The sequence below is a fragment of the Lithobates pipiens genome, unplaced genomic scaffold (genome assembly GCF_037356315.1).
Source record: "Lithobates pipiens isolate NorthernLeopardFrog02 unplaced genomic scaffold, aLitPip1_a1.2 Scaffold_348, whole genome shotgun sequence".
NCBI classification, from domain to species: Eukaryota; Metazoa; Chordata; class Amphibia; order Anura; family Ranidae; genus Lithobates; species Lithobates pipiens.
Window position 1 is genome coordinate 2,501 of NW_027507810.1, and position 20,769 is coordinate 23,269.

The 20,769-nt window shown below is 43.4% G+C and overlaps 1 protein-coding gene across 1 annotated transcript in view; it reads right to left on the reverse strand.

Moving 5' to 3' along the window:
- LOC143955171 (importin-13) overlaps positions 1–20,769 on the reverse strand; it is a gene marked incomplete at its 3' end in the record, with an annotated part of 39,166 nt that overhangs the window by 573 nt on the left and 17,824 nt on the right. The window contains 5 exon segments of the mRNA XM_077465265.1: positions 3,225–3,305; positions 6,743–6,886; positions 11,470–11,604; positions 12,564–12,590; positions 15,434–15,615. Coding sequence (XP_077321391.1) covers positions 3,225–3,305; positions 6,743–6,886; positions 11,470–11,604; positions 12,564–12,590; positions 15,434–15,615 — 569 coding nt within the window.

Genomic DNA, 20,769 nt, shown 5'->3' on the forward strand with positions numbered 1-20,769 from the left:
GCAGCTATTGCGATTGGTTGCCAGAGGTTACAGCATTTCATTACTGCTTACTGACTGGTTGCTAGAGGTTACAGCACTCCTTAAGGCTCACTGATTAGTTGCTAGAGGTTACAGCACACATTACGGCTGACTGATTAGTTGCTAGAGGTTACAGCACATCATCTCCTCACAGCAGGGGAGCATGATATACATATGAATGCCGCCTTTATTTACATATCAATGCCGCCGGCCGCAGCTATCTACTTAGTATTGTCGCCGCTATTTACATATGAATGCTGGTTATTTACATGTAAACACAGGGTCTGCAGGTGAGTCATCTGCACACAACAATAGGGCAGAGCAGGGCAGCATTAGTACCAGCACTTCACACTGAGATATTGGGACACAGCACAGGACTAAAACTTCAAGGGACAAGGGAATTTAAACCTCAATAGTTGGCAAGTATGAGGCAACTGTTCTGGGCCCCACAGCAATGACAGGGACCAGGGCAGCTGCCCCTTTTGCCCCGCCTTAAAGACGGCCCTGCACCAGAGGACCATTGAACAAAATAAGTAGATGGGCAGCACCGTGGCTGCCCGTCTACAGTAGTTAGCACTTCCACCTAGCAGCACTAGGGTCGTGGGTTCGAATCCCAACCATTAAACGACCTCTTCCTGGAATTTACATGTTCTCCCTGTGTGGGTTTCCTCCCACGCTCCAAAGACATGCTGGTAGGTAAATTGGCCCTAGTATGTTTATGTATGAATGTGAGTTAGGGACCTCAGATTGTAAGCTCCTTGAAGGCAGGGACTGATGTAAATGCTCCACATATATACGGTGGGTGGGGGGAATGATGATTTGCTCCCCTACAGATTGTGTCATTTTGCCCACTTACAAAGAAATGAGGGGTCTATAATTTTTCTCATAGGTGTATTTTAAATGATAGAGACAGAATATCAACCAAAAATCCAGAAAAAAAAAAACACACGATACAAATGTTATAAATGGAGTTGCAGTTCAGTGAGTAAAATAAGTATTTGATCCCCAAGCAAAACATGACTTCGTACTTCGTTGCTGAGCACAGAGGTCAGACGTTTCTTGTAGGTGGTCTCCAGGTTTCCACACATCTCAGGAGGGATTTTGGTCCTCTCTTCTCTACAGATCTTCTCTAAATCCTGAAGGTTTCTTGGCTGTTGCTTGGCAACTCAAAAGTTTCAGCTCCCTCCATAAATGTTCTATAGGATTAAGGTCTGGAGACTGGCTAGGCCACTTCATGACCTTAATGCGCTTCTTCTTCAGCCTTTGTTGCCTTGGCGGGATGTTTTGGGTCCTTGTCATGCTGGAAGACCCATCAATGACCCATCTTCAGTGTTCTGGAGGAGGGAAGAAGGTTCTCATCCAAGATTTTACAATACACGTCCCCGTCCATTGGCCTCTCAATGCGGCAAAGTCGTTCTGTATCTTTAGCAGAGAAACAGCCCCAAAGCATCATGTTTCCACCTCCGTGTGTGACTGTAGGGATGGTGTTCTTAGTGTCATAGTCAGAATTTTTCTTCCTCCAAACACGGCAAGTCAAGTTAATGCCAAAGAGCTCAATTTTGGACTCATCTGACCACAGACCTTCCTCCCCCAATCCTTCTCTGAATCATTCAGATGTCCATTGGCAAACTTCAGACGAGCTGTACATGTGTCTTCTTGAGGAGGGGGACATTGCAGGCACTGCAGGATTTCAATCCATGGCGGTGTATTGTGTTTCCAATGGTTTGTTTGATGACTGTGGTCTCAACTGCCTTGAGATCCTTCACAAGCTCCTCCCGTGTAGTTCTGGGCGGATCCCTCACTTTTCTCATGACCATCCTCACCCCAAAGGGGAAACCTTGCATGGAGCTCCAGACCTGAGGGCGATTGATGGTTATTTTGTATTTCTTTTGTGAATAATCGCTCCAAAAGTTGTCTCCTTCTCACCAAGCTTCTTGCTGATGGTCTTGTAGCCCATTCCAGCCTTGTGCAGGTCTCCAATCTTCTCCCCCGACGTCCTCTGACAGATCTTTGGTCTTCCCCGTGATGGTGAGGATTGGAGGGAAGAGATTCTGTGGACAGGAGTCTTCTATACACATAACGAGTTGTCGTTAGGAGAACCTTCTTACATTGACAGGACTAATCTGTGTACCACATGAGCACCTACTGGAGCCAGTCTTGGGGTTTGGGCAGAGTTAGTTGGTTGGTAGGGAATCAAATACTTATTTTACGCACTGAACTGCAACTCTATAACATTTGTATTTTTTGATATTTTTTTTTTTGGTTGATATTCTATCATATAAAATATACCTATGATAAAAAATTATAGACCCTCCATTTCTTTGTCAGTGGGCTAACTTATAAAATCTGCATCAAATCCCTATTTTCTTCACTATATATGTTAAGCACTGCATAAATGGACAGCGCTTTAAGTGTATCTGTAATAATAGTCCTCTGTTTTAGAACTCTGATTGCTTAGGGAAGAGGGTCACATTTTTTTTTGGGGGGGGGGGGGCAGCCACCAAGAGTTGGGCTTTAACTCTAACAAAAAGTGGTCACAGCTTCCTGGCTGTGATGTCTGGCAGAGGTGTAGGAATGGCAAAAAGTGTCTGAAAAGAATTACAAATCCTTTGGCAGATTATACAGTCCATGTATATGTGTTCCAACAGTGTGATTAGCAGGTTTGCCTTGAAGTTCAGCTATGAGTTTATTAAAAAAAAAAAAAGTAAAATAAAACATCGATATCATTAGCTATACAAACTCTCTTCTGCTTTGGCATGAAGGATTCATGCACACTGGTACATAAAGACATACACCAGGGATATGCAATTAGCAGACCTTCAGCTGTTGCAGAACTACAATTCCCATGAGGCATAGCAAGACTCTTAGAGCCACAAGCATGACAGCTAGAGGCAGAGGCATGATGGGACTTGTAGTTTAGCAACAGCTGGAGGTCCGCTAATTGCATATCAATGACATACACCATAAAAAAATAAATGAAAAAAAAAAAGGCCATGAAGTGCCTGAAAACTGGTAACTGCAGAACTACATTGGAACTACATTTCCCATGATGCTCACCTACACTGCATAGTGCATGAGCATCATGGGGATTGATGTTCCAAAACATTTGGGGTGCCAAGGTTCGCCCCTCACTACATGAGCCTCAACAGTTCTGTAAGGAACAGCTACAACACAATGGTGCAGGTTTAAAAATCGCCAGGACTTACCTCCACCACCTGGGCATCGTTCAGCCAAGTGCTGAGAATTTTTCGGATCAACTGGAAGACTTGCTGTAGAACCAGAACAACCTGCACACAGCAAAGAAACTGCATTGCTGATTGTGAATATATCATTTCCAAACATGCTATTTTGCAATTCAACTTAAAGTGGTTCTAAAGCCTAAACATTTTTTACTTCAATGCATTTCCTTTTATTAAGTTAAAAATGTATAGGCAGAAGTACCCCCCTCACCACCTTTACTTACCGGAGCCCTCATTCGATCCAGCGATGTGCCTGGCTGCAGCTTTTCTCTCCCCCAACTTCCGGGTCTCACTGACTTTGCCGAGGCAGCGGGAGCCATTGGCTGCACCCGCAGTCAATTAAAGACAACGACGAGAAAGCACGAGGTGGAGTCCTGCTGCCTGAGTCAATAGACGCAGACAGCGAGGCTCAGAAGAGAGCACAACCCCCCCCCCCCCCCCACACACACACACACGCGCGCACACACGCACACACACGCACGCACACGCACACACACGCACACACACGCACACGCACGCACACGCACACACACGCACACACACGCACACACACGCACACACACGCACACACACGCACACACACGCACACACACGCACACACACGCACACACACGCACACACACGCACACACACGCACACACACACACACACACGCACACACACACACACGGCTTTCTATGGGGGGCACTCGATGGAGGGGAGGAGCCAGGAGCGCAGGCGTGGGGACCCAAGAAGAGGAAGTTCGGGGGCCGCTCTGTGCAATTCTATTGCACAGAGCAAGTAAGATTAAACCTTTGTTTTTATTCATTTAAAAAAAAAAAAAGCTCAGTACAGCTTCCGCCATTATCAGAGCAGTATTTATTTTTGTTAAGTCTTGTCAGTGATGCTTTGTACTTACCTCTAGAGATAGCTACCAGCTAGAGAGGAAAAAATGATACTGGTGACGCAGCTTCCCCTCTATACAAGGCGCTGCTCTGTCAACCTTTGCATCCTCTGGCTGCTCTGACAACATTTGCAGCCACTACGCACTACGTCAGGGCACATCTGCGTCACAGTGGGTGTGGCTAGTACTGTTGATGGTGTGCCCAAGCTTGTCAATCGATGGTCATGCCTATGCCCCTAACTATCAGCTGTCATTGACGTGGATTGCTGCAGCCTGAAATCAGCTTTGAGTAAGAAGACACACCCAAAAAACATGCCCATAGAGCAGGGTGGATATAAAACAATGATTTAAAAAAAAATTATAATAATAAAAAAATAAATTACTTTTATTTATTACTTTTTTATTTATTTAAATAGATATTTTTTGATTTTAATAAAAAGCTTTTGGAGTAAAAATCTATCTAAAGATAGGTTTTTTTATTTTTTTATTTAAGATACATTAATAATTTTGTTTAGTCAGCCAGAAATGGAGCTTAGTTTTGTAGCATGAGGCTGTATATATTCTACAATATTTAAATTTTTGGTAAACTCATTCAACGAATCCAAGCTGAGATAACATGCACTGCACTGATACATTCACACAATGTCACAGGAACCATGAGATAAAACAAAGTTCGGGAATATTCCTTTATCCCATTGTTTTGCAAATCTATGTACACTACAAACTGTATGATTGGATCGGTTCTGATATCACCGCTTTACTAACCTGACAGCTGATTATTCTAAATAGGAAACCTTCATTTTGTTTCTAAGATTCTAACTACCAGCAAGAATGAGTCCTTACATTTAAAGAGCACCTGTCATTTCAGGTCCATCATGGCAGCGCCTGTTAGCGGGTGTCCACTCACTCACCCACCACCGCCACATCCCTCACCTTCCCAATAAAGTGAATGGGACTGTCGGTGAGCCATAGCGGGTCAGAGGAGGCGCCAACAGCGGGTCAGAGGAGGCGCCAACAGCGGGTCAGAGGAGGCGCCAACAGCGGGTCAGAGGAGGCGCCAACAGCGGGTCAGAGGAGGAGCCAACAGCGGGTCAGAGGAGGAGCCAACAGCGGGTCAGAGGAGGAGCCAACAGCTGGTCAGAGGAGGAGCCAACAGCTGGTCAGAGGAGGAGCCAACAGCTGGTCAGAGGAGGCGCCAACAGCGGGTCAGAGGAGGAGCCAACAGCGGGTCAGAGATGACAGTTGCTCTTTAAAAATTATGAATAAATCAAGCATTTTTACTAGTGATTTAAATCATGGATTTAAAAATCGACTTGATTTAAATCAAATCCACCCTGCCATAGAGTGGTTGGCAAGAAAGGAATCCTGGGGTTTGTTTCCCCCTAGCACAGCACTCACAAATGACGTGCTAGCTCAGCATTACTCCTCCTATGATCACTGTTGGGATTGAGCTGAAGTGGTGCCACTTCGGCTCTGGAAGATTTACCCCCCACCCCCTGGCCATTTTTTGTGATACGGCACTGCGTTGCTTTAACTGACAATTGCACGGTTGCGTGACGCTCTACCCCAAAAAAAACAAATGTACTTTTTTTCTTCTCACAAATAGAACTTTCTTTTTGGTGGTATTTGATCACCTCTGCAGTTTTTATTTTTTGCGGTAGAAACAAAAGACTGACAAATTTGATTTTTTTATATATATATATATATATATATATATATATATATATATATATATATATATATATATATATATATATATATATATATATATATTTTTTTTTTTTTTTTTTTTTTTTTTTTTTTACTTTCTGCCATGAAACATATCTAAGAACAAACTTATAAGCCCGGACGGCAGCACTCAGATTCAACACCTTTTTTTTTTTTTTTATTAAAATCAAATAAAGGTGTTGTATCTGAGTGCTGCCGCCCAGGCTTATTCGTTTGTTCTCCAATCCCAGCAGAGCCTGCACCTGAGTGCCTATCTAGGGTGTGTATCATTTGGAACCTGTGCTTTGAGAGAGAGAGAGGCCTTTCTTCTTCTTCTCTCTGATATAAAACATATCCAATAACAAAAATGTAAAAAAAAAAAAAAAAAAAAAAATCTTATTTCTTCAAAGATTTAGGCCAATATATATTCTGCTACATGTTATTGGGATTTTTTTTTTTTTTGTATATATAGTGTATATTGATTGGTTTGCGCAAAAATTAGAGTCTACAATCTATGGGATATTTTTTTTTTTTATTATTTTTTTACTAGTAATAGCAGCAATCAGCGACTTAAAGCGGGGGGGACTGCAACATTGCGGAAGACAAAAAACGGACACACCTGACACTTTTTTTGGAGAACCGGTGACAACAAATACAGTGATCAGTGCTAAAAATACATAGAGATGGGGGAGAGAGAGAGTGAAAGAAAAATAAAAAAAATAAAATAAAATCAAAAGGAAATAGAAGTCTGCAAACATATGAAACCCCGGAGTTCCCATTTAGAGCGAGTGACGAATGGAGAGAGAGAAAAAAAAAAGAAAAAAAAAAAAAAGGGAATGAAAAGGAAAGGTAAAGAAAAAGTAAAAGAAAAGGGGGTGAAGCTGGGTTGACTCACCGGGTTGGGTCCTTGTACTACCGGTAACTTCTTGACCTCTGCTGCCTCGTGCTCATCATCGTGGCAGCTGATGTCCAGCGTGGTGAAGAGGTTGGAGAGGAGGCCGAGGATGTGGATTATTGCCAGTTTATTAGAGGGGTTCGGCTGCAGGGAAAGAAAAAAAATAAATAAATAAATAAATAAAAAGGGGATCACATGACGCCAATACAAACATCGTCATGAACTTGATGCGCGGTTGCTGGACGGCACAGTTCCATTTTATAAAAAACACCCGCAGTCACAAACCTGGCTACTGCATAGAATAAACGTTCCTGTCGTAGGAAATTCTGGAATTTCAAGGAATAAGACTCGATGCCGAGACGTTCAGAAGACGTCGGCTGTGGCAAGAAAACCCCCCAATGGGCACCCCTCTTATTTTATTACTAAAGACTTCTCTAACCTAAGCCACGCCCATCAGCATACATCTCACCATCCAATGGGAGTGTCCTTTAAGGACCGCTATTCTTGAAAATACTGTATGTCTAATAGGGCTGAAACAACTAATCGATTAATCGACAACTAATCGATTATGAAATTAATCGATTACTATTTTCATAATCGATTAATCGGCCAGCAACAAAATGGGGTTAAAGTTAATGACTCTGATGAGATTTACCAGATTGACCCTTTAATAGTATATCTCTCCTCTAATAGTATATACACTATATATCCCCTCTAATAGTATAAACACTATATATCCCCTGTAATAGTATAAACACTATATATCCCCTCTAATAGTATAAACACTATATATCCCCTGTAATGGTATAAACACTATATATCCCCTGTAATGGTATAAACACTATATATCCCCTGTAATGGTATAAACACTATATATCCCCTGTAATGGTATAAACACTATATATCCCCTGTAATGGTATAAACACTATATATCCCCTGTAATGGTATAAACACTATATATCCCCTCTAATAGTATAAACACTATATATCCCCTGTAATAGTATAAACACTATATATCCCCTGTAATAGTATAAACACTATATATCCCCTGTAATAGTATAAACACTATATATCCCCTGTAATGGTATAAACACTATATATCCCCTGTAATGGTATAAACACTATATATCCCCTGTAATGGTATAAACACTATATATCCCCTGTAATGGTATAAACACTATATATCCCCTCTAATAGTATAAACACTATATATCCCCTGTAATGGTATAAACACTATATATCCCCTGTAATAGTATAAACACTATATATCCCCTGTAATGGTATAAACACTATATATCCCCTGTAATAGTATAAACACTATATATCCCCTGTAATAGTATAAACACTATATATCCCCTGTAATGGTATAAACACTATATATCCCCTGTAATGGTATAAACACTATATATCCCCTGTAATGGTATAAACACTATATATCCCCTGTAATGGTATAAACACTATATATCCCCTGTAATGGTATAAACACTATATATCCCCTGTAATGGTATAAACACTATATATCCCCTCTAATAGTATAAACACTATATATCCCCTGTAATAGTATAAACACTATATATCCCCTGTAATAGTATAAACACTATATATCCCCTGTAATAGTATAAACACTATATATCCCCTGTAATGGTATAAACACTATATATCCCCTGTAATGGTATAAACACTATATATCCCCTGTAATGGTATAAACACTATATATCCCCTGTAATGGTATAAACACTATATATCCCCTGTAATGGTATAAACACTATATATCCCCTGTAATAGTATAAACACTATATATCCCCTGTAATGGTATAAACACTATATATCCCCTCTAATAGTATAAACACTATATATATCCCCTCTAATGGTATATACACTATATATCCCCTCTAATAGTGTATATAGCCTCTAATAGTATATAGTTCCTCTAATGGTATATACAGTATATCTCTCCTCTAATGGAATATACAGTATATCTTCAATAGCGTATATACAGTATATCTCCTCTAATAGTATATATCCCCTCTAATATATACACAGTATATCTCTTCTGTCTGTTATTCTCAGAGTGGATTAGATATTTTGCTCCCTAACCATGTAGTTGGTTATTTATATTCACCACTGCATATAGAGATTTTTAAGAATAAATTGCTTTTTTTAAACTTTACATATTAACTAAATTATACACCACACTTTTTTTTTTTTTTAAGATCATTAAACGATTAATCGATTACTTGAAACAATAATCGGCCAACTAATCGATTTTGAAAATAATCGCTAGTTACAGCCCTGACGTCTAAGAGACTTATAACGCGTACACACGATCGGAATTTCGGCCAGCAGAAGACCGATGAGAGCTTTTCATCGGCCGTGTGTGCGCTCCATCGGAATTTAGCTGGCCGCATTCCCGCCAGCCAAAAATTTGAGAGCATGTTCTCAATGGAAAAACTTTCTTTCGGAAATTCCGATCGTGCGTATGCAATTCCGACGCGTGAAAAACTCACACATGCTCAGATTCAACTCACGAGACGGAAGCTATTGGCTACTGGGTATTGCACTTCCCTTTTCTAGTCCCCGTCGTACGTGTTGTACGTCACTACGTTCTTGGCGGTCGGAATTTGGTGTGACCCGTGTGTAGGCAAGACAGCTCGAGCGGAATCCCGATGGGAAAACCATCAGAGCTTTTTCCGACGAGAATTCCGATCGTGTGTACGCGGCATAAGAAAAGCAGTTTTGCTTAACCAATCCTCAGCTCCCACACGCTCCTTTGAGCTGCTAGACTGCCCCCCCCCACCGCCTCATCACCCCTCTATGCTCCAGTGGCAGGATGCCCTCTGACATCATCAGGACTGATGAACGACCCACGGGCCCACAGTCCTGCACTGGGCAAGAGGACAGTGAAGAACAGTCCACTGCCGAAGCATGGGAGAGCCCTGTCTGCAGTAGGAGCACATGATTGGGTACGAAAAAATTAGTTTTTTTTTCTCCATTCGCCAGACCTAAAACGAGCATTTAAAGTGGTTGTAAACCCTTAGGCCGCGTACACACGCGCGGACTGTTCGCCCAACCTTGTCCGCTGAACAGTGTTTGGGCGGACAGTCCGCTCGTGTGTGGGGCTTCAGCGGACAGTTTCAGCGGACAGTTGGACGAACAAGGTCTTACGGAAATTCCGAAAAACTGTCCGCTGAAACAAGGTTTCAGCGGACTGTTCGCTCGTGTGTAGGCTTGTTCGGCCAACTAAGTCTCGCGCATGCTCAGAAAGGATTTCCACGTCGGAAGGTTGCATTGCAGTGTATAGGACGTCGTATTTTTCGTCCCGTCGTACGTGCCGTTCACGTCATCGCGCACGGTTTCAGCGGACTGTTCGTTCGTCGTGTGTGGCCATGTCCCTCCATGCTAAGTTTGAGCGGACTGTTTGCCGAAACTGTTGGACGGACAAAGTTGGGCGAACAGTCCGCGCGTGTGTACGCGGCCTTACAGACCACTTTGACCTACAGGTAAGCCTAGATTAAGGCCCAAGAAATATCTCCTAAACCTACGCGGTTTAGGAGATATTTGCAAAAAGGCATGTGCCGTAGACAGCGGCGCGCAGGCGCACTGAGCATGCCGCTGCTAACAGCGATATACCGTTAGGCCTCGTACACACGCGCGGACTGTTCGCCCAACTTTGTCCGCTGAACAGTGTTTGGGCGGACAGTCCGCTCGTGTGTGGGCTTTCAGCGGACAGTTTCAGCGGACAGTTTGACGAACAAGGTTTTTCGGAAATTCCGTAAAACTGTCCGCTGAAACCTTGTTTGAGCGAACAGTCCGCCCGTGTGTAGGCTTGTTCGTCAAACTAAGTTCCGCGCATGCTCAGAAAGGATTTACACGCCGAAAGTTATAATGCAGTGTATAGGACGTCGTATTTTTCGTCCCGTCGTACGTGCCGTTCACGTCATCGCGCACGGTTTCAGCAAACTGTTCGTTCGTCGTGTGTGGCCATGTCCGTCCATGCTAATTTTGAGCGGACTGTTTGCCGAAACTGTTTGACGGACAAAGTTGAGCGAACAGTCCCCGCGTGTGTACGCGGCCTTAGTGTCGGCTCCCTTGCGCATGCGTGGGAGTGACGTCATTGCTGCTCTGGCGCTGTGAGTGGCCGGAGCAGCGATACCCAGAAGAAGATGGACGCTTCGTGCTACAGGGGACAGCGGTGACATCACTGGCTCCTGTGTCAGGTAAGTGACACACAATGGGCTACTATGCTATGCAATGCAATGCCATGCATAGTAGTCCATTATGCTTTATCTTTGCAGAGAGACAAAGAGGAAGTAAACCCATCAGGGTTTACTTCCTCTTTAAGCCTCGCATTGTGGGAGCAGCTCCACTGCAAGGAAGGGTTGCAAGGGTTTTCTCTTTCCCACAGTTAGAAGTTAGTGTTCCATATCAGCGTGTTTAATACATGGTAAAGGATTCCCAGAGCCTGAGCTATAAAGCTCTATAGACAGGCTTTTTTTTTTTTAACAGCTGATAAGGAGACTCAGAAAATTGTGTACAAAGAAGCATATATAGCCCCATCTGCTGGCTACCAGTGAAAATATACATGTACAGTTAATGCTTATTTACTAAGTGGTTTTAGTCCTGACCATAAATAAAATATACACAAAACTTTACATTCCCTTTAAGCATTAATTGTTGTCTTCTGTGATATAAAAACAAATGGACAGAGCATGCCGAGCAGCACTCACCGTCTCATCCGCCAACTTCTCCAGCTGCTGGATGTAGGGAGTGATGAGGGAGTGTAGATTGCTAAGGATCTCCTCCACCTGCAGAGCCGATAACAGGAAGCCCAGAGCCTGCATCAGCCACATGCACTGACTGGTCTGGAAAAGAAGAAAATCAATAATGAGGAGGGCCGAGAATGAGAACCCCATAAACACACCGTACAGACCCCATACAGGGGAAATCACACCATACAGACTCCGTACAGGGGAATCCATACTGTACAGACCCCGTACAGGGGGAGAAAAAAAAAAAAATCACACCGTACAGGGGAAATCACACACACACACACACACACACACACACACACACACACACACACTATACAGACCCCGTACAGGGGAAACCCTGTCATATAGACCCCGTACAGGGGAATCCATACCGTACAGACACCCAACAGTGGAAATCACACCGTACAGACACCCAACAGTGGAAATCACACCGTACAGACACCCAACAGTGGAAATCACAATGCACAGACCCGGTACTGGGGAAATCTCAACGTACCGACCCGGTACTGGGGAAACCCTGTCATATAGACCCCGTACAGGGGAATCCATACCATACAGACACCCAACAGTGGAAATCCCACCATGCAGGGGAATCTACACCATACAGACACCGTACAGGGGAAATTACACCATGCAGACCCCGTACTGGGGAAACCCTGTCATATAGACCCCGTACAGGGGAATCCATACTGTACAGATACCGTTAAGGGGACATCACACTGTACAGACACCCAATGGCAGAAATCAAACCCTACAGGGAAATCTACACCATAAAGACAGTGTACAGGGAAAATCCCACCGTACGGGAGAATCCATACCGTACAGACATCCAACAGTGTAATTCACACCATACAGACACCGTACAGAGGAAAACCCACCATACAGGGGAATTCACACCATACAAGAGAAATCCCACCGTGCAGACACCAAACAGGGCAAATCCCACCGTGCAGACACCAAACAGGGCAAATCCCACCGTACAAGAGAAATCCCACCATAGAGACACCGTACAGGGTAAATTCCAACATACAGACAAATCTCCCAATTACCTTGTGAATTTGTTTCAGCAGCACATCCTGCAATGTAGGAAAAAAATATTTTAGTGAAGGAAGTATTACTCTATACTAGATACATTACAGATATCGAAGCATATAGAGCTTGGAAGTCAGTGGGAAGAATGTTCCTTACATTGGTGATCAGTGGGAAGAATGTTCCTTACATTGGTGATCAGTGGGAAGAATGTTCCTTACATTGGTGATCCGTGGGAAGAATGTTCCTTACATTGGTGATCCGTGGGAAGAATGTTCCTTACATTGGTGATCAGTGAGAAGAATGTTCCTTACATTGGTGATCAGTGAGAAGAATGTTCCTTACATTGGTGATCAGTGAGAAGAATGTTCCTTACATTGGTGATCAGTGGGAAGAATGTTCCTTACATTGGTGATCAGTGAGAAGAATGCTCCTTACATTGGTGATCAGTGAGAAGAATGTTCCTTACATTGGTGATCAGTGGGAAGAATGTTCCTTACATTGGTGATCAGTGAGAAGAATGCTCCTTACATTGGTGATCAGTGAGAAGAATGTTCCTTACATTGGTGATCAGTGAGAATGTTCCTTACATTGGTGATCAGTGAGAAGAATGTTCCTTACATTGGTGATCAGTGAGAAGAATGTTCCTTACATTGGTGATCAGTGAGAAGAATGTTCCTTACATTGGTGATCAGTGAGAAGAATGTTCCTTACATTGGTGATCAGTGGGAAGAATGTTCCTTACATTGGTGATCAGTGAGAAGAATGTTCCTTACATTGGTGATCAGTGAGAAGAATGTTCCTTACATTGGTGATCAGTGGGAAGAATGTTCCTTACATTGGTGATCAGTGAGAAGAATGTTCCTTACATTGATGATCAGTGAGAAGAATGTTCCTTACATTGGTGATCAGTGAGAAGAATGTCCCTTATATTGGTGATCAGTGAGAAGAATGTTCCTTACATTGGTGATCAGTGGGAAGAATGTTCCTTACATTGGTGATCAGTGAGAAGAATGTTCCTTACATTGATGATCAGTGGGAAGAATGTTCCTTACATTGGTGATCAGTGAGAAGAATGTTCCTTACATTGGTGATCAGTGAGAAGAATGTTCCTTACATTGGTGATCAGTGGGAAGAATGTTCCTTACATTGGTGATCAGTGGGAAGAATGTTCCTTACATTGGTGATCAGTGAGAAGAATGTTCCTTACATTGGTGATCAGTGAGAAGAATGTTCCTTACATTGGTGATCAGTGGGAAGAATGTTCCTTACATTGGTGATCAGTGGGAAGAATGTTCCTTACATTGGTGATCAGTGAGAAGAATGTTCCTTACATTGGTGATCAGTGGGAAGAATGTTCCTTACATTGGTGATCAGTGGGAAGAATGTTCCTTACATTGGTGATCAGTGAGAAAAATGTTCCTTACATTGGTGATCAGCGAGAAGAATGTTCCTTACATTGGTGATCAGTGGGAAGAATGTTCCTTACATTGGTGATCAGTGGGAAGAATGTTCCTTACATTGGTGATCAGTGGGAAGAATGTTCCTTACATTGGTGATCAGTGGGAAGAATGTTCCTTACATTGGTGATCAGTGGGAAGAATGTTCCTTACATTGGTGATCAGTGGGAAGAATGTTCCTTACATTGGTGATCAGTGGGAAGAATGTCCCTTACATTGGTGATCAGTGGGAAGAATGTTCCTTACATTGGTGATCAGTGGGAAGAATGTTCCTTACATTGGTGATCAGTGGGAAGAATGTTCCTTACATTGGTGATCAGTGAGAAGAATGTTCCTTACATTGGTGATCAGTGAGAAGAATGTTCCTTACATTGGTGATCAGTGAGAAGAATGTTCCTTACATTGGTGATCAGTGAGAAGAATGTTCCTTACATTGGTGATCAGTGGGAAGAATGTTCCTTACATTGGTGATCAGTGAGAAGAATGTCCCTTACATTGGTGATCAGTGGGAAGAATGTTCCTTACATTGGTGATCAGTGAGAAGAATGTTCCTTACATTGGTGATCAGTGAGAAGAATGTTCCTTACATTGGTGATCAGTGGGAAGAATGTTCCTTACATTGGTGATCAGTGAGAAGAATGTCCCTTACATTGGTGATCAGTGGGAAGAATGTTCCTTACATTGGTGATCAGTGAGAAGAATGTCCCTTACATTGGTGATCAGTGGGAAGAATGTTCCTTACATTGGTGATCAGTGAGAAGAATGTTCCTTACATTGGTGATCAGTGGGAAGAATGTTCCTTACATTGGTGATCAGTGAGAAGAATGTCCCTTACATTGGTGATCAGTAGGAAGAATGTTCCTTACATTGGTGATCAGTGAGAAGAATGTCCCTTACATTGGTGATCAGTGGGAAGAATGTTCCTTACATTGGTGATCAGTGGGAAGAATGTCCCTTACATTGGTGATCAGTGGGAAGAATGTCCCTTACATTGGTGATCAGTGGGAAGAATGTTCCTTACATTGGTGATCAGTGGGAAGAATGTTCCTTACATTGGTGATCAGTGGGAAGAATGTCCCTTACATTGGTGATCAGTGAGAAGAATGTCCCTTACATTGGTGATCAGTAGGAAGAATGTTCCTTACATTGGTGATCAGTGAGAAGAATGTCCCTTACATTGGTGATCAGTGGGAAGAATGTTCCTTACATTGGTGATCAGTGGGAAGAATGTCCCTTACATTGGTGATCAGTGAGAAGAATGTTCCTTACATTGGTGATCAGTGAGAAGAATGTTCCTTACATTGGTGATCAGTGAGAAGAATGTTCCTTACATTGGTGATCAGTGGGAAGAATGCCCCTTACAGTGGAGAAAAGAAATGCCATGCGTCTAGATAAATGGATAGCAGTAGATGGATGCAGCATTGTGTTACCTGGGACACGGCGACAATGTTGGCAGCGTACGGGAGAAGGTCGTATTTGCATTCTCGGCAGATTTTCTTTAGGGTGGAGACGCTGGACACAGACAGTTCAGGATTTCCCAGTGCATGGAGGACGAGCGGTAATACCTTATTGATCATGACTGGGTGGTCCGCCAGCCATTCTGCCAGCGCCCCTAAAAAAAACAGAGAGAGAGAGGGTGGCATTAGCATTACTGCTCTTCATTCCTCATATTACATACCAGCTGCCTTCCAAGCAGAGCTGTACGGGGTCCATTAGTTGCTAGCAATGAACATATTCCTAAATTTAAATAGGTGAGCTTAAATAATCTGAATTTCATGTGCGTGAACTCGAAACCAAGTCATATACATTGATCAAACTGGTATGCTGGACCCTTTAAATAATACAAAAAAGTTAATGTGTGAACTAAAAATTAATACATATGCGTGCAAACAAATATAAAGTGCCACGAAGTTTCCTCTTGGATGTAATCCCCCGCAGTAATTCAATTCCACCACAAGATGTCCTCAGTTTCCCATGTTAAAAGTATGCCCATTGTTAATAAACCCCAAAGACTGAGGAGATACTGTGAGTGCAGAGCATCATGATCCTGCCCACTAAGGGTGTGTCATCCTGCATGCACGGTGTATTGATGGAGGAAATGGGAAAAGGTCATCATCACAGCTAGCTAGGGCAGATTGCATGGAAATACACCCTGCCTAGGAATGCTCACTCCACCCACCCATCAAGGTATATTGATATTTGCATAAGTCTTCCCACTGCTTCCATCAGGACTGAGGGCTCTTGAGAGGAGTACTGAGGGCAGGAGGCTGGGATATTCTCAGGAAGCCATGTACCACCCCCTCCTACCAGCCATGATGTCTTCATTGCATAGAGAAGCAAAGTGACCCAGTGATGACATCTCCAAAATGAGGTAGGGAAAGGTTTTAAAAATTGAATTAGCACGTTAATTGGGTTAAGGAGGAACCGGGAAACGGCAAAATATAGGCAGATTAAACCTCAGCTTTAAAAAAAAAACACAGACAAGGAAGATGTTGAAGCGCCCCTCACTGTCAGATCAGGATTTCTTCATTGGGCGCTCTATCCTTTTAGATGCCATTAAGCAAAAAAAATCTTCTGACCTTTCTGCCCTCCTTCACACACCAATCCCCCCACCCCCCCCTCCCCCGCCACCTCCCCGGCTTGCATCTCTGTGCATCATAGATTATGTCTGTGCCATCTGAATATGTATTGTGCTCAACCTCTATGACCTTTTCATGAAATCTCCGTCATAAAATATCAATTTAACCCCTTCACATACCGGGCACTCCCCCCCCCCCCCCCAGAACAATTTTCATCTGTCAGCGCTCTCACACTTTGAATGACAATTTTTCTGGTCATGCAACACTGTACCCATATGACATTATCATTTTTTTTTCACACAAATAGAGCTTTCTTTTGGTGGTAATAAATCACCACTGGGATTTTATTTTTTGCTAAACAAGAAAAAAAAAAAAGACCGAAAAAAAAAAAAAAAAAAAGGAAGGCAGCACTGATGGGTACCGACGAGGCAGCACTGATGGGCACTGATGGGTAGCACTAATGGGTACCAATAGGAAGGACTGATGGGCACTGATGAGACGAAACTTATGAGCCTGCACCGATGGGTAGCACTAATGGGTACCGAAAGAAAGCACAGAGGAGGCTAAACCGACGAGGCTGCACAGATGGACACCGACGAGGCTGCACAGATGGACACCGACGAGGCTGCACAGATGGACACCGACGAGGCTGCACAGATGGACACCGACGAGGCTGCACAGATGGACACCGACGAGGCTGCACAGATGGACACCGACGAGGCTGCACAGATGGACACCGACGAGGCTGCACAGATGGACACCGACGAGGCTGCACAGATGGACACCGACGAGGCTGCACAGATGGGGCTGTACTGATGATCAGTGCTCTGATTATCTTTGTACAGGTCCCCTGTGACACTTGCCGGTTACCGGCTCTGCTTTCCTCACGTTGTGACAGTACATGAGGATAACCATCAAGTCGGTGATTGGACACAGCTGATCACATGGTAAAGGGCTGCTGTGATTGTCCGTTTACCCCAGATCTGCAAACAACCGCGTATGAAGGACATATCAATCACAGAGCGCCCCAAATGCATGTGGGGGGAGGGGGTTCCAGGAGGACATACATGGACATCTTGGAAAAACGGGGCTGCACTGTTGCCGTTTTTCGGCTATATTGCAGTAAGGAAGTGGTTAAAAGAGTCAGGCAGCCAAATCATTTTTTTTTATTTCACCATTTCTATTAAAATCTCCCATAGAGATTACCAGTGATTGCACAGCTACATTTACATATATTGTGCGATTTTATTATATTCATCTCTTTTGGCTCCATGAGCCGTCCACATAATCTTCAGGGAATTAGATTGCTCTGTTCTGCTCTGGGCTTCCTACTGTGGCCTCCCATATGGGACTTTGTCTGTAGGAATTCAACAGAAATTGAGTCTATTACTCAAAAACCATTTAGCTCGGTGGATCTTACCCCTTTTAGAATCTGATGAAAACCTCTGAAGCTTTACCAAAAAAAAAAAAATAGTTTGACAATGTACTTTAAAAAAAAAAAAATATATAATATATATATATATATATATATATATATATATATATATATATATATATATATATATATATATATATATATATATATATATATATATATATATATTTATAATTTTTTTTTTTTATTGAACTTTATTGCTATCACAAGGGATTAACAACATCCCTTGTGATAGTATAGGCCGTGACAGGTCTTCTTTATTATTATTATTATTATTATACAGGATTTATATAGCGCAAACACGCAGCGCTTTACAATATAAAAAGAAGGAGGAGGCAATACAGTTATAATACAATAAAAAATACAAGAGGATTAAGAGGGCCCTACAATCTAATACATTCTACATTCTATATGGAGAGATCTGGAGTCCATTAGCCCTTGTACACACGGTAGGAAATTCTGACGGAAAATGTCCGATCGGACCGTGTTGTGGGCTCCATCTGACTTTTTCCGTCGGAATGTCCGACTAACAAAGTTTGAGAGCTGGATATAAAATCTTCCAAAAACATGGTCCGATCGGACTTTGTCCGATCGTTTTTTGATTATTCCGATCGGACAAAGTGCCACGCATGCTCAGATCAAATTACGAGACCAAAGCTATTGGCTACTAGCCGCAACGTAGTCCCATAGCAACGAACGGACGTCATCACGTTCTGAACGATCGGATTTTCCGACAACTTTGTCCTACCGTGTGTATGCAGCACCCGTTTCGGACAAAATCCGTCAGAAAAAAACCGACGGATTTTGTTGTCGGAATGTCCGACCCGTGTGTACAAGGGCTTAGACCTCTGGCCTCCAAAAAGCAACCGAGATCGGTTTGATCAGATGTTTTTGTATCTGAAGGGGGTAGGAGTTTGTATGACCAGGGCAACCGATAAGGGGGTAGCACCTGCCCTCCCCGTACAGGGCCCAGGCCCCATAAATTCAACAGGGGGGGGGGGCCCAAAGCAGCGGGAGTGGGCGGGATTACAAGAACCAACATCCCGTGGGCCTTCCTGAGCTTCAGTTTGTGAATGAACAGGGATCCTCCACAGTGCTTCCTGTTCATTCATTTCATTCTGCAGCTGAGGCTTCAGACAAAAGGTTTGAGGAATCTGTGCCCTCAATCTCTGTTTTCTGTCTCAAAAGTGAGACGTTGGGTGTCTGGTTACATGAATGAGCGGTTTTGTTTGTGCGGCTGGAGCCGCCTGGCAGGTGTGGTTCACCGTTCCTGTCGGGTGGGCTGTGCGGGGCCCCATTAGGGCGGCACAGTGGTGTAGTGGTTAGCACTCTCGCCTAGCAGTAAAAAAGGTCACTGGTTCAAATCCCAACCATGACACTACCTGCCTGGAGTTTTCATGTTCTCACTGTGCCTGCGTGGGTTTCCTCCGGGTACTCCGGTTTCCTCCCACACTCCAAAGACATGCAGGTAGGTTAATTGGCTTCTGTCTAAAATTGGCCCTAGTATATGAATGGGGATCTTGGCTCCTTGAGGGTAGGGACCAATGTGAGTGTGCAATGTACAGGGATAGGGACAATTGTAGACACTCACTCAGGTTGAACTGGATGGACTGATGTTTTTATTCAACCTTACTAACTATGTAACTATGTAACTATGATTTCTAACAGCAGCCCTGTGCATGAGCCAAAGGCTACACTCTTATAGAAAGCAGGAGAAGATCTTTCTGTGACTGGGGGTACACTGTGCGGGCTGCATTAGACAACGACTTCAGTACCATCTACCACCAAAGCCCGAGCCATTATGACGTCACACCCCCCCCCACACACACGCACGCACGCACGCACGCACACACACACACACACACACAGTGGGGGTGTCCAGGACATCCAGGCTACTGACGAGCATGCTGGTTTGGGCAGTGCAAGACATACCCCATTTAGGAGGAGCGACTGACAGCAAAGGAGGAGAAAGAACTACGTTTTAACACCTGCGGTGTTAAAGCTGAGGCCGGGGTTGGGCTTTAACAGTTCTTACCCAGCAAAGTTATGTCGCGTACACACGATCGGAATTCTCGTCGGAAAAAGCTCTGATGGTTTTTCCCATCTGAATTCTGACGGAATTTTGCTCAAACTGTCTTGCCTACACACGGTCAGACCAAATGCCGACGGTCAATAACACCGCGACGAACAGTGTACCCCCAGTCACACGTTCGACGGCACTATAAAAAAGGGAAGTTTAATGCTTCCGCGCATGCGTCTAATTCTTTCCGAGCACGCGTCTGAATTTTGCATGTCGGAATTGCATACACACGATCGAAAAATCCGATAGAAAGGTTTTCCCCGTCTGAAAAATTAAGAACAGGTTCTCAAATCGAAAGCCAGTCAGAAACGCTGACAGAAAAAAAGACCGATGGGCATACACACAGTTGGATAATCAGATGAAAAGCTCCCATCGGACTGTTTCCATCGGAAATTCCAGCCGCGTGTACACGGTATAATAGTGGATATATACTTGAATGTTGACTGGGTGACATGGCTGACCTCTGGGGTATGAACCCCGCCCCCAGCATGGACACTTAAGCTGGATGCACACCATCCAATTTTCTGTAGATTTTTTTCCTTCAGATTTACCAAAACCATAAAATGTGGGAAGTCTGATGGCCCCGTACACACACACGCCGAATATCGGACGACAGATCGTACAACTTTATTCGCTTAATAGTTGCAAGTAAAAATTGAATAGGTTACTAAA